The following is a 16,058-nucleotide window of genomic DNA, read 5'->3' as shown; positions in this document are numbered from 1 at the left end:
AGTGGGGCCTTGATCCTAGGACCCTGGGATCATGACCCAAGCTGAAGGCAGACACTTAACCAACTGAGCCACCCAGGTGCCCCAAAACCGTAAGATATTTTTCTTCCTTCTTTATAATTGTAGGTACTTAAGTAATATGGACTTGCCTTTGAATAAACTACTTTTTGTTTATTACTGTTTGAGTCTGCTACCCAATGAGTACCTGTGAGGCACAGTCATTCCAGAAGAGACAATAATCAATAATAACAAGGTTTTGGGAAGAAAATGATTAATATTAAAAATGTGACATTGACTTAGTTGTTATTCCATTAGCAAATTTTAAATCTCTTCTATACCTGTATTTACTCACCCACGAATCCTAAAAGAATGTAGGCAATGATAAACAGCACGAAGATGATGCAGCACAGGACATCTGTACAATTCCTAAAGACAAAAAGGAATACAGAATTAAAAGGGGCCCAAAACAACATCTTACCTAGTAAACAAATATAGGAAAGGGGGAAAAGTAGTAATAGTAATTATGTCATTTCATATCCAGTATTTCAAAAAGGTATATCAGATGTATTCCTGTAATCAGAGATTTGGCAGCGATGGAAAGGTCACAGTTCCATGATTAAAGGAGCTCCCTCAGAATTCTTAGTATTTATTTTCTTTTGGTTCTTTATTTGTATGATGTTTTTAGAGACAAGTCTAGCAATATCAAGTAAATTTTTTTTAATTTGAAGTTGTAATTTATTTGATTTTATGGTTTTCCTCATTGTGCCTCCCCACTGTATTGTATAGTTAAAAAAAAAAAAGCCAGTTTCCATTTCTCCCTCCCCCCCCATTATCTTTCTACATACACATTTATAGGGTACTACTTATTGGGGCACCTATATGATTCAGTCAGTTAAGCATTCAACTCTTGATTTCTGCTCAGGCCATAATCTCAGGTTGTGAGATCAAAGCCCGGGCTGGGCATAGAACCTTCTTAAGATTATCTCCCTCCCTCTCTCTCTCTGCCCCTCCCCCACCTCTCTCCTTCTCTTAAAAAAAGGGTACTATTTATTAAGTAAAGGACTGACTACATAAACTTCTACAGGGGGTAGATTTGCAACCAAACTCACAATAATGTATATAATGCATTAAAAAATGAAATGGCTCAAAACTGTAATTTTCCCAGCCATTCCATAAACTAGATATTGTCAGACTTGGTTTGGAGGAAAACTGGCTTGATAGACACTCATTGATTTGCTAAGGATCACAAATCAAGCTCAGATCCAGCAGGGATTCAGGCTCTCTGCTCAGCAGGGAGCCTGCTTCCCACCCCCCCCCACCCCCGCCTCTCTGTCTACTTGTGATCTCTCTCTCTCTCTCTCTGTCAAATAAATAAACAAATAAAATATTAAAAAAAAGATATTGAATTTTGGGCACCTGGGTGGCTCAGTGGGTTATTATCAGCCTCTGCCTTCAGCTCAGGTCATGATCCCAGAGTCCTGGGATCAAGCCCCGCCCCGCCTCCTCGGGCACTCTGCTCAGCAGGGAGCCTGCTTCCTCTTCTCTCTCTGCCTGCCTTTCTGCCTACTTGTGATCTCTGTCTGTCAAATAAATAAATGGAATATTAAAAAAAAAAAAAAAAAGATCCAGCAGGGATACTCAAGGCTTTCAATTAATTTCCTAATCCTAATATTATATCTTGTTCAGCTTGTAAGTGGTCTGGAAGGCCAAAACTGTATCTTGAAAGTGAGAAATAATCCAACAATTCTCTATTTGAAACTTAATGAAAAATTTATTAGTAAAGAAAAAAGATCAAACTATTTGGCAGGATTAAAAGTTGCACATGAGAATTTTCGTAGCAAAAACTTCTTTGTTCCTGAGAGCATAAGGATATATCCTCTAATGTTTTAGCGCAGACTGGATGAAGTTACACACTATTTTTTGTGAAGGTAGTAGGAATAATAATGAATAAGTACAGTAACAGACACCGTAATACCTTCCATTGATAAAGCCCAGCTATACCTTTACTGCTTTCACATACCTTGTGAGTTTCTTAAGAATACCTTTAGGTTTTTAGAGGTAGTAAGGTGAGTTGACTTATTTAAGGTCTATGACAGAGAAGTAGAGAGAGGGTAAAGTAGAACAAATATCTAGATCTCCAATTCTTAACCCTTTCATTTAGCAGTTGTTCTAATATCATTTCAGTTTTCTGTAAAGCCTCAAATTGACCATATCTAAAATGTCACACATATCCCGATTACTCTATCTGGCAATAGGAAATGAATCATTCATGGAGAAAGTTAATCATGCTCAATCCACAAACTATCATTTGCTCAAATCCAATTTCAACCCAGGAATTTAAAATTTTACTTAAAGAATTATGATAATAATAATAATAAAAAGAGAAGAAAACAGGTGCTCTAGCTTTCTTTGGTTAACAATCATTGAAAAGCAAAAACCTGCTTGGAGGTGAGGAGAGTATCTGGTTCACATGCATTCTGACAGACCCTATTCAAGATCAGGTTCTCATCCTACCAGGAGGTTGTTAAATTGATAGCAGTAGTTAAATAGGGTGAAATCTAATAAGAAACGCCTGTAGGTAAAGAACTAAAGGAGAGAAAACTAGAACACTGGTGTGCCTTAATTAGAAATTTTGAAGTTGTTAAAGCCCTTCTGTTTAATCAGAACCACCAAGAAGAGGAAGATCAGGTGTGACCAGAAGAACCAGATTGGCCAGCATCCTATAATTATATACTTATAATATGTTTATACCTATAATATGTTTATACCAATAATTATATACTATATATATAATTATATATAATTATTTATTATATAATTATTTAATTCTTATTTATAATAATCTAATGTTACATAGTATTATAATGTTATATATTTATAACGTTATGTAGCAAGCACAAGGAGAGGTAAACATATACTAGCAATGACTGGAAAAAACTTGCCAATCTCAAAGGACAGGGCACATAGAAAGCAGCAGAGCCCAAAAGGAAATTTTTTAAAACTAAAACCTTACTCCTCAGCTACTAGCACTGATGAATGGGCATCACCTGGAATTTTGGTTCCATATGGGGTTTTACACTATGGTTTCTCTCTCTCTCCCTTTCTCTCTCTCTCTCTATCTCTCTATCTCTCTATCTTCTGGTGCCAGGTATAGGCTACAGCACCAGGGACTACTCCATGCCCACATAACCATCCCCTCAGCAGTCTCCCACCATGGTGGGATAGCATTTCTCAGTAATTCACACTTTGAGGTGTTTAGGGATTATATTCTTGGACCAGGGAGGATAATGTATCCAAATATACTTTGCTTTTCTGGTACATTGCTTTGGAGAAAGTAGACCATACCCTCTGGCCAGACCAGTGAATTTTCCCCCATAAAAAGCAAAGGGATGGAAGATCAGTAAACTGGTTGTCACTTGATACAAGTAAGGAAGGTGAGTTTAAGGTCCCATATACTTTTCTGGTCTGTGTGCAGAGTCATGGTCCAAACTAGTGCTGTGTTCCCAAAGGGTAGTGGTTCAGATTCTCTTTATTCATCTTTATAGCCAGGCATGAAGTGACTTCTAACTCTCCCCAGGAAAAGGGGATTACTATCTCCCCAGGAAAAAGGTCTGGCCCTGATGGGGGTAAGAAACTTGGGTCTCTCATGCTCTCCATGAAGCAACTTGGCATGCTCACTTTCCCACTGAGGAGCACTAGAAGTCAGTGAGTGCCTTCCACATGCAAGCTGAGACCTCCCCCTCATGGGTGCCACTTGACGGCCCCAGCTGCACCCCTAGACCAACCTAGCAGCCCTGAAATCAGCAAGCCAGCTACCCCCACCTTTTTTCACCTGGATCACTCTTTGTTATTTTAGAAACTCCTTCTTAAAAATAGGGGGCAGGGTGGCTGGGTAGCACGATGGTTTAAGGGTGGGATTCTTCGTTTCAGCTCAGGTCATGATCTCAGGGTTGTGAGATATAGCCCCACAGGTTGTGCACTCAATGGGGCTCTGCTTGAAGCTCTCTCCCTCTGCACCCCCATGTGCATCTCCCCCACATGCTCTCTCTTTCATATAATAAATAAGTAAATCTTTTAAGAAATGGGGGATGTGTATGTGTGTGTGTGCTTTCAGTTAATTACAATTACCTGCTATTTTTTCCCCATTAATTCATCTGTTTTTCTCCCTTTCCTCAGACATAATTCCTCCAGAAAGAAAAATATTACTGTTAGGAAACCATTGGAAAATTGAATTTGGACAAAATATCAGATATAACTTGAGCACTGTTTTGTAAGTCAGGGACAAAGCAGAAGCTTAATTCAAATTTTTACAAGTTGTAGCATCTAATTTTCCCTTTCTTTTGGATTTCAGGGCATCTGTCACAATTGCAAGTATTTTGTGGGAAATAGGTTATTTTACTTTTCAAGTTTTTATTTAAATTCCAGTTAGTTAATATACAGTGCTGTATTAGTTTCCAATATAGAATTCAGTGATTCATCACTTACATATAAAAACCCAGTGCTCATCACAAGTGCTCTCCTTAATACCATAGCCCATTTAACCCATCCTACAAGCCCCCTCCCCTCCAGTAACTCTCAGTTTGTTCTCTATAGTTAAGAGTTTGTTTTCTGATTTGCCTCTCTTCCTCCCTTCCCGCCATGTTTATCTGTTTTGTTTTTTAAATTCCACATAGGAGTGAACTCATATGGTATTTGTCTTTCACTGACTGACTTATTTCACTTAGCATAGTACCCTGTAGCTCCATCCACTTCATTGCAAATGGCTAGATTTCATTCTTTTTATGGTTGAGTTATATATATATATCATATCTTCTTTATCCATTCGTCAGTTGAGGAGCATTTGGGCTCTTTCCATAATTTGGCGACTGTTGATAATGCTGCTATGAACATCAGGGTGCATGTATCCCTTCAAATAATGTATGTTCGTATCCTTTTGGTAAATACATAGTAGTGCAACTGTAGGGACATAGACTAGTCCTATTTTTAATTTTTTCAGGAACCTCCATACATTTTTCCAAAACGGTTGTACCAGTTTGCATTCCCACCAATAGTGTAAGAGGGTTCCCTTTCTCCACATCCTTGCCAACACCTGCTGTTTCTTATGTTGTTAATTTAAGCCATTCTGACTGGTATGAGGTTGTATCTCATTGTAGTTTTGATTTGTTTTCTCTCATGATGAGTGATGTTGAGCACATTTTCATGTATCTGTTAGCCATCTGGATTCTTCTTTAGAAAAGTATCTGTTCATGTCTTCTGCCCGTTTTTAACTGGATTATTTGTTCTTTGGGTGTTGAGTTTTAGAAGCTCTTTATGGGTTTGCAAACTAACCCTTTTACTAGGTATGTCATTTATAATATCTTCTCCCATTCTGTAGATTGTCTTTTAGTTTTGTTGATTGTTTCCTTTGTTGTGCAGAAGCTTTTTATCTTGATAAAATCCCAATAGTTCATTTTTGCTTTTGTTTCTCTTGCCTCAAGAGACGTATCTAGTAAGAAGTTGCTATGGCCAATGTCAAAGAGATTACTGCCTGTGTTCTTCTCTAGGATTTTGATGGTTTCCTGTCTCACATTCAGGTCTTTCACCATTTTGAATTTATTTTTGTATATAGTATAGGAAAGTGGTCCTCCAGTTTCATTCCCCTGCATGTGGCTGTCCAGGTTTCCCAACATGATTTGTTGAAGAGATTGTTTTTTTTCCCCCTTCCATTGGATATTCTTTCCTGCTTTGTCAAGATTAGTTGACCACATTGTTGTGGGTTCATTTGTGAGATTTCTGTTCTGTCCCATTGATCTATGGGTCTGCTTTTGTGCCGGTACCATACATACTGTCTTGATGACTACAGCTTTGTAATAGAGCTTGAAGTCCAGAATCCTGATGCCTCCAGTTTGCTTTTCTTTTTCAAGATGACTTCGGCTATTCAGGGTATTTTCTGATTCCATAAAAATTTCAGGATTGTTTGTTATAGCTCCTTTAAAAATGCTGGTGGTATTTTGGTAGGGATTGCATTAAAGTTATACACTTCTTTCAGTATCATAGACATTTTAACAATATTTGTTCTTCCAATCCATGAGCATGGAATGTTTTTCCCATCTTCAATTTCTTTCATCAGTGTTTTATACTTTTCAGAGTACAGGTCTTTTACCTCTTCGGTTAGGTTTATTCCTAAGTATCTTATGGCTTTTGGTGCAACTGTAAATGGGATCAACTCTTTGATTTCTCTTTCTGCTGTTTCATTATTGTTGTACAGAAACGCCACAGATTTCTGTCTGTTAATTTTGTATCCTGAAACACTACTGAATTTGTGTATCAGTTCTAGCAATTTTTGGTGGAGACTTCTGGGTTTTCCATATAGAGTATCATGTTATCTGCAAATAATGAAAGTCTGACTTATTCCTTGCTGATTTTGACGCCTTTCATTTCTTTTTGTTGTCTGATTGCTAAGTCAAGGACTTCCAGGATGATGTTAATTAACAATGGTGAAAGTAGACATCCCGTCTTTTCTTAACCTTAGGGGAAATGTTCTTAGTTTTTCTCCATGGAGGATGATACTAGCTGTGGGTTTTTCATATATGGCTTTTATGATATTCAGGTATATTCTCTCTATCCCTACTTTGTTCAGGGTTTTTATCATGTGTGGATGTTGTACTTTGTCAAATGCTTTTCCTGCATCTATTGAGAGGATCATATGGTTCTTATCCTCTCTTTCATTAATGTGTTATATCATGTTGATTTGCAAATATATAACTACCTTGCAGCCCAGGAATAAATCCCACTCAAATGTGGTGAATGATTCTTTTAATATACTGTTGGATTCTATTTACTTGCATTTTTTGAGAATTTTTATATCATGTTAACCAGGCATATTGGCCTCTAGTTCTCTTTTTAATGGAGTCTTTGTCTGGTTTTGGAATCAAGGTAATGTTGGCCTCATAGAATGAGTTTGGAAGTTTTCCTTCCATTTCATTTTTTTGGAATAGTTTGAGAAAATAGATATTAATTATTCTTTAAATGTTTGGTAGAATTCTCCTGTGAACCCATCTGGTCCTGGATTTTTGTTAATTTTAAGATTTTTGATTACTGATTCAACTTCTTTGTTGCTTATGGGTCTGTTCTAGTTTTCCATTTCTTCCTGTTTTAGTTTTGGTAGTTTATGTATTTCTGGGAATTATTCCATTTCTTCCAGATTGTCCAATTTGTTGGCATATAATTTTTCATAATATCCTCTTATAATTGTTTGCATTTCTGTGTTATTGGTTATTATTTCTCCTCTCTCATTTGTGATCTTATTTGTTTGGGTCCTTTCTCATTTCTTTTTGATAAGTCTGGCAAGGGGTTTATCAAATTTATTATTTTCCTCAAAGAACCAGCTCATGATTTCACTGACCTGTTCTACTGTTTGATTAGTTTATATATCATTTCCAGTCTTGAAACTTGAAGTCAACCACAAGACCAGAAATGGGGTGTGTTTTTTTTTTAATTTAGTTTAGATAAATTTTAAGACTCTTAAGATAGCTATTGTAATACCTGGGTGATACCACCTCATGACTGAAAATCATTCTGAATCATATTCTACCTAGAGGCCTGTCATTGTTGTGCCTTTACCTCAAGTGCATTCATTTTTACTTTCAAAGCAAGCACTATGAGTTACTGTACTAAGTTAAAAATGGGTTGCATCCCACGAGGACCCAGAAAGAAGAAAGAAAGAATAGTTAAACATAAATATGCCCCAACCCTCTCTGTCACCCTCTTTCCAAATCAAAGTCCAACTTTTTCAAAACAAGATTTATCAGAAAGCTATTCAAAACTCTATTCAGATCAAGCCACTCTGATACAAAAGTATTTTCAAAAGTTAAACGACAGAAATTCCATTGCTATCTTATACCTATTTTTCCAAATTACAATATGAAGAATAGGGTCCCAATTATAGATGAATTTGTAGATCGCTCCTTCCTTCCCATCTGGAACCCACAAATATACTATTTGTATAGTAACCTCCACTTAAATCATGGGAGTTTCCTTTGACTTTTCCTTTCTTAGCTTATCTTTTGTATTGAATTGACAAGTTCTCTTGTCTACTTCTCTCTGATGTGTCTTTCATTTACCCCTTCCTTTCTATTCCTGCTGCCTGGACTTAATCCAAATTCTCTTATCCTGTCTTCAAACTAGTGCCATGGTCTCCCAATTGGGCTCCTGTATTTAGTCTCTGCCTGATCTGATTCATTCTGTAGATCACTGATTGTCACTTATATGTGATGATATCATTCGATTGTTGAAAAAAATAGCACTGCCTCTCCACCACCTGCTTCATAATTTCCAAATGTCTTCGCTTTATGTTTAAGAACCTACACGTTCAATCCTAGTTCAAGCCCCAGACTATCTTTCTAGCTTTTTCTCCCATTATTCCTCTCAATGTGCTTCAACCAACTCAGGATTTTTCATTCATTGAATACACCTATGCAGCCTCCCTTAACTACACTCAGGGCACTCTGTTAAATGGCCCCTTTAGATTCCTCCTCCTGGAATAACCCATATGTTTGGATTTGCATGGAACAGCCAGGGTTTAAACCTAGTGTCCTAGTAACCTAGTAACCTAGTAACCATTAGCAATGCTCCATTTTACTCACAAAAGTGCCCCTGTGTGGATCTTCAACCCATCTACAAAATCTCATTCTTCATATGATAGGATTCCCTTCATTTTTTAGGACTGTGTACTACTCCATTGTATGTATATATCACATTATTCATTCATTTGGCAATGGATGTTTCAGTTGTTTGTACATGATGTCTCTTGTGAATAATACTGCAGTGAACATGAGAGTGCAGATACTTGTTTGTGATCCTGACTTCAATTCCTTTGGATGAACATGGCTGAACCTAGAGGATATTGTGCTAGGAGAAATAAGCCAATCACAAAAGAACAAATACTACGGGGCACCTGGGTGGCTCAGTGCATTAAGCCTCTGCCTTCAGCTCAGGTCATGATCCCAAGGTCTTGGGATCGAGCCCCACATCAGGCTCTCTGCTCAGCAGGGAGCCTGCTTCCCCCACCTCTCTCTCTCTGCCTGCCTCTCTACCTACTTGCAATCTCTGTCTGTCAAATAAATAAATTAAAAAAAAAAAAAGAACAAATACTACATGATTCCACTTATGTGAGTTCTAAAGTGGTCACACTTATAGAAACAGAAAGTAGAATTGTGGTGACCAGAGGCTGAAGAAAGGGGCAAATAGGGACCTGCTATTCAATGGTTATCAAATTCAATTACACACAATGAATAAGTTATAGAACTCTGTGGTACAGCATCGTGCCTATATGAAACAATACACATAAAAATTTGGTAAGAGGGTTGATTTCAGGTTTAGTGTTGTTACCATAAAAAATAGAGCATGGAAAAAAATGATAATCATTGGTAGGCTATAATATACAGGAATGTATTTGTTCAGTGTTATATGTTATTTGGTTTTAAAATTTTGCTATGAATAAGCTTAATATGGGTATCAAATGAGTGCATGTAAATGTAAAAGTAATTAAATGTAAATTTTTGTTTGCTTGTTTTTAGAGAAAGAGAGAGCATGTGTGATCAGGGATGGGGGCAGAGGGAGAGGAAGAGAGAGAATCTTAAGCAGGCTCCATGCCCAGCACAGAGTCCATGTGGGGCTCAATCTCACAACCCTGAGATTATGTCCTGAGCTGAAATCAAGTCAGATGCTTAACCAACTGAACTACCCAGGTGTCCTTACATGTAAACTTTGTTTAAATTAAAATTCTATCCTTCAGGTGTGCCTTGGTAAATCAGTCAGTTAAATGTCTGCCTTCAGCTCAGGTCATGACCTCAGGATCTTGGGATCCAGCCCTGCCCTGGGCATCCTGCTCAGCAGAGAGCCTATTTCTCCCTCTATCTACCTGCTGCTCTGCCTACTTGTGCTCTCTGTTTCTCTGCCAAATAAATAAATAAAATCTTTAAAAAAAATTCATCCTTCAAACCAGTTCAAATATCACCTCATTCATGAAGTTTTCAACTAGAAGAGATCCCTTTTATCTCTGTAGACTTACCGACATTTTGTTTGTACATCCCCAAGGCAACTAGCTTCCATTTATTATAATTTAGACCAGGGGGTTAGATTAACTCAAATCTGGCCTACTGCCTGTTTTACATAGCTTGTGAATTAAGAGTGTTTTTTACATTTTTAATGATTAAAAAAATCCAAAAAATAATATTTTGTGCCATACAAATTATACAAAATTCAAATCTCAGTTTCCATAAATAAAGATTTTTGGAAAATAGCCATACTCATTCATATATATTTTTTCTAAGCCTACTTTTGTGCTACAAGGGCTGAGTTGAGTAGTTGCAGTAGAAACCATCTGGCCCATACAACCTAAAATATTTACTACCTGGACCTTTATAGAAATTTTCGCCTAGACCATTAAATACTCTATGGCAGCATTTGATACAGAGCCTTGCATGCTACAGACATACAATCCCATGAATGATCAGTAAGACACACGTCTTACATCTGACAGGCAAATGTATCCTAAGCGGGCTCTTATGAAATTAAAAGTGCTGTGTTTCAAACTTCAGGGTTTTGTGGGAGGAGGAGCCCGACATAGTGAATATGTTGCCTAGGGATTCAATTTTGTGGTCAAGCTTAAGCTTATGACATTACTGTGTCCAGTAAAATAAATCAATCTCTTTTCCCCTCCCCCTCTCTCTCCCTCCCTCCTCCACTTCACACAACCCCCATGAGAGTAAATTAGGAGGTCATAAGAGAGTTTTGTTTGTTAAATGCATATTTCAGTTTCACACTAGTTCTTATTCTCCAGGAACTATCATTCTGCTTCCTTTTCAGGTACAGTTTTGTACCTTCATTCAGAAACTGATTCATTTACAGGTTTTCTTTCTTTGTAGCAGATGAGACCCCACTGATATCAACCATCCTGAAAGGTCATTAATATCAAGCATTAGAGTGAGAATGAAAGTCCTGAAAGTCATTATTCTCTGACAGATCATCCATTTGTGTTTAATGAGTCAGTTTAGAGACTGTCCACTGCTTGTAATTCCAGTCGGATGATCACCTCCCATTCTTAAGTTCTTAGTGTCACCTGGATACATCTGTCAACAACATGGCTGCATTTATAACTCACAGTTTAGAACCACTGCTCCTCTGTGGTTCTGCTGGCACCTGCACAATGACATTAAAGTCATCCGTCACCTCTCAAATTCTCCCTGCAGAAGTCTGTCCCAGGAAATAGAAAGACTGCTTCACTTCCTAGAGACTTTATTATGGAACAATGCACTTTGGGGCCACCCTCCAAGCTTCACTGAGATACACTTGGCACCTATGGAGTGTGGCTTGAATTGGACAGATCATCTGAATCATCTGAATTGATACTAATACATCAGCAAACTCAAAATTTGGGCTATATCAGGGTAAAGTTAAGTATGTTAAATATATTTTATATGTTATATTTTATGTGTTAAATATATTTTACCTTTATTCTTCCACTCTTCACTATTAGTGGAGAATTTGGTAATTTTGTGAGAAACATTCTCTAAGAACTTGTGTTTGAGGGGGTTAATTATATCCTTTCCACTTGTACTTACCACTTCTACAAGGATAATATGAGGTTAAAAGAGTATCTTGAAGAATTCCACTATTCTGAAATCAGAAATTTAACAGGAAGCTGCAAGTGAGTTTTTAATTACATGAACTTGTTTTTTTTCAGGTGTTCAATCTCAATGCAAGTTTTTCAAATCTCAAAAAAGCTTTAAGGATGACTCAAGGTTAACATCTACCTTAAAATTTAATTCCAGCATCCAATCATTAAGGAGTGTTAATTTTGTGAGATTATTATTTTTTAGCACATTTTAAACTTGTTGAAAAATAAAATATACCAAATTACTTGGTATCCTAAGAAATTATAGGATGATGTTGATAATGTCTTTCAAATTTCTTAGATCATATAAGATGATATTTGGATCTAAAAAGCTTCTCTATACTCTATGGTTAGTCTCTTCTTCCATCCCATTTGCATTTGGGTTTCCACTATCTTGAGAGAATAGCTTTAACTGGATGTGGTTTATATTTTCTACTTGTAAAGGGGAAATAAAACCTCATTTTCTTACACAGAGTTTAGTGATGCTTATAAAAATGTCTCTTTTGTTTAAAATGGGACAAGGTCAGACATAATTGGTCTTACTATGTTATTCATCATCGTTGTGAAACTTGCATTCAAGAACCTGTCAGTAGGTGGAAACCACTAAATAAATTGCTAGTAAAGTGAGAGCCAGATCATAGTCATTGCTCGTATTACATGTGGTATTCTGGATAAAAGGTATTATATAGAAGAGGTGCTAGAGTTCCAGCTTAGAACAAACAGCCTTGGAACATTAGTCCAAAGTTATCAACTAATTTTAGAGAGAATCTGTATCAGTTTAGAATGCTCTTTAATCTTCTGAGAATAGGTTAGAGTCCCTTCTGCACAGAAATACAGAGTAGGTGCTCAAAATATTTGTTGAAACAATGAACATTCTCATAACTGGGATGGCTACTGAAATTCAGCTATTAATTTTTTTAAGCTTCATGCCTTCTAATAAATAATAAATAAATGATAAATAAATAAATAAATAATAAGTAGCTGATGTTTTTAGTAACCAAAGGCATGCACATTAAATAGAGAAGATTACTATCTGTCACCAAAACTGTTAATAATAAAAATCATCGCTTATTGATGATAGGAGCCTTAGAAAATTGTATGCTCTTTGAGCTAATTTCTTTTCTAGTAATTTATACCATGGAAACACATATAGAAGAAGTAAGGATTTGTAAGGATTTAAAACACTGTACTCCTTATAATAAAGGAAAGATGGGAGTACTTTTTAGAATAATAATTATAGAAAGACACATTCATAATACATTCAGTAAAAAGTAGATTATAGAACATGTTAGTATGCTTATAAGTGTTTATAAAATCTATATAAATGCTTAACAAGACAAAAATATACAAAATAATTAGTGGTCATTATCTCTGGGTGGTAATCACACACAGTTTTGTGTGATTCTGTTTTCCTCTTTTGCTTTATCTGTTTTTTTCAAAACTTCCACAACCGACACCAATTGCATTTGCAATAGAGACACAAACTACATTTGACAACTATAAATAGATTGTTGACTTATCTCATTATATTAATTTCCTTCTGATCCCATCAAAATATGTTTAAAAATTGATCTTCTGCTTTCACTTTTTTCTTGACCATTATTGATTAAAATTCAAAACACACACCTTTGTGTAATCTTTAAACAAAAATTGCACTACAAGTACGTGAGGGGATGAGGGATTGTTTTCTGGTTAAACTTTCTTAATGCTCAAACATTCATAAGTGAGAATGGAATTGAAAATGTGCATCCATAAATACCTCATTAAGACATCTAACAAGTCACAATTTCATCAACCAGTGAACATAATAATCTCATAAGCTTTCTAAGACATAGTCGTTTGAAGCATGGCATAAAATGAAAACAGAGTTGGCCTTTAAACTTCCATTAATCAAGTCTTTACAATTTGATGTTATGTCTATCTTTTGTCATTTCCTCTATCTATATTTAGCAAAGCTGAATAATAAAAACACCTCTGTTAATTATCTTAAGATGATATTTATTCAGTGGAGATCTTAGAACTTTGCCTCTGCTTAGAATGTTTATTATGTCCACACTAACCTTTAACAGTGTCCTATAATCATCCTTATATTTTCTGAACATGAAATAAAACTTCAGTTTGGAAATTAATTTAGCAGAGCAATCGCCTCAGTTGTAAAACATTTTTATAGATATAATTGTTTGAGTGTCCATTAGGTAAAGGAGTAAATTTAAAATAATTTTAGGTCAGACTACACAAGTAACTGGGAATAATAGATGTCAGAAGAGACCCCAAATTTCTAAGGAAACATCGAAAAAGAGAAACAAAACTGGGGCATCACATTGCCTGATTTGAAGCTTTACTACAAAGCCGTGATCACCAAGACAGCATGGTACTGGCACAAAAACAGACACATAGACCAGTGGAACAGAGTAGAGAGCCCAGATATAGACCCTCAACTCTATGGTCAAATAATCCTCAAGAAAGCAGGAAAAAATATACAATGGAAAAAAGACAGTCTCTTCAATAAATCGTGCTGGGAAAATTGGACAGCTATGTGTAGAAGAATGAAACTTGAACATTCTCTTACACCATACACAAAGATAAACTCGAAATGGATAAAGGACCTCAACGTGAGGCAGGAATCTATCAAAATCCTAGAGAAGAACATAGGCAGTAACCTCTTTGACATCAGCCACAGCAACTTCTTTCAAGATATGTCTCCAAAGGCAAAGGAAATGAAAGCAAAAATGAATTTTTGGGACTTCATCAAGATCAAAAAGCTTCTGCACAGCAAAGGAAACAGTCAACAAAACAAAGAGGCAATCCACGGAATGGGAGAAGATATTTGCAGATGACACTACAGACAAAGGGCTGATATCCAAGATCTATAAGGAACTCCTCAAGCTCAACACACACAAAGCAGATTATCACGTCAAAAAATGGACAGAAGACATGAACCGACACTTCTCCAAAGAAGACATACATATGGCTAACAGGCACATGAAAAAATGTTCATCATCATCTGGGAGATTCAAATCAAAACCATTTTGAGATACCACCTTACACAAGTTAGAATGGCCAAAATCAACAAGACAATAAACAACAAGTGTTGGAGGGGATGCGGAGAAAGGGGAACCCTCTTATACTGTTGGTGGGAATGCAAACTGGTGCAGCCACTTTGGAAAACAGTGTGGAGATTCCTTAAGAAATTAAAAATAGAGCTACGCTATGACCCTGCAATTGCACTACTGGGTATTTACCCCAAAGATACAGATGTAGTGAAAAGAGGGGCCACCGGTACCCCAATGTTCATAGCAGCAATGGCCACAGTTGCCAAACTGTGGAAAGAACCAAGATGCCCTTCAATGGATGAATGGATAAAGAAAATATGATCCGTATATACAATGGAGTATTATGCCTCCATCAGAAAGGATGAATACCCAACTTTGTATCAACATGGATGGGACTGGAAGAGATTATCCTGAGTGAAGTCAGTCAAGCAGATAGAGTCAATTATCATATGGTTTCACTTGTGGAGCATAAGGAATAACACAGAGGATACTGGGAGAGGGAGAGGAGAAGTGAGATGGGGGAAATCGGAGGGGGAGACAAACCATGAGAGACTGTGGACTCTGAGAAACAAACTGAGGGTTTTGGAGGGGAAAGAGGTGGGGTGTTGGGTGAGCCTGGTGGTGCGTATTATGGAGGGCACGTATTGCATGGAGCACTGGGTGTGGTGCATAAACAATGAGTTTTGGAACACTGAAAAGAAATAAAATTAAATTTTAAAAAAAGACAGGGAACTGTGTGTATGGGAAGAAATAAGGAAGACCTACTTTTCACATATGTTCTTTTTAACTTTTAAAGTGGGTATCAAACACAAATTAAAAACCTAATGAAAATAATTAAATTCTAAAACAAAATCATGTGAGCATGAATTTGCTATTATTTTAGAATAGAAACAACCTGAGAAATGTCAACTATTAACCATTAAAAAGAATGGGGGAGAGAAATAAACTTAATAGAAATCAAACTACAAACTATATCTATAAAGTCATCAGGATTATACTCAGTTAAAATCCTTTATTGGGATTATAGATCTACCCATTCATCTTGATTAAGAAATTGAATTTTGGTTATTAATGATTTAAGTCATGCACATAGAAAACAAAGTTTCTTCATCATAAAATTTTTTTACTTGTTTGTTTTGGCAATTATTTCAGTTTTCAGAGGAAAACAAAAAATGCAACATGATAAATTTGGCTTGAGTAATACTGGACATTATACCAGCATGCCATTGGTAAATCCTTACTGTGAAATAGGAGGTCTCTACCAGTTTTAGAAAAAAAATTAACAGATTTGTACAATGCTACAATAAGAAATAGAGAGTTTCCATGACACATCCATAGAAAAGAAGCAGGGG

General features: G+C 36.4%; 1 protein-coding gene across 1 annotated transcript in view; it reads right to left on the bottom strand.

The window, feature by feature from the left end:
• SLC44A5 (solute carrier family 44 member 5) overlaps positions 1 to 16,058 on the bottom strand; it is a gene marked incomplete at both ends in the record, with an annotated part of 379,734 nt that overhangs the window by 118,331 nt on the left and 245,345 nt on the right. Inside the window, one exon of the mRNA XM_080802269.1 lies at positions 350 to 423. Within this exon, the coding sequence (XP_080658395.1) occupies positions 350 to 423 (74 nt within the window). The remainder of the gene's footprint in view (positions 1 to 349; positions 424 to 16,058) is intronic.

This window comes from Martes martes (genome assembly GCF_963455335.1).
Source record: "Martes martes genome assembly, chromosome: 4".
NCBI lineage: Eukaryota > Metazoa > Chordata > Mammalia > Carnivora > Mustelidae > Martes > Martes martes.
The sequence above is the reverse complement of the archived record's forward strand: the minus strand, read 5'-3'. Positions and strand labels throughout refer to the sequence as shown.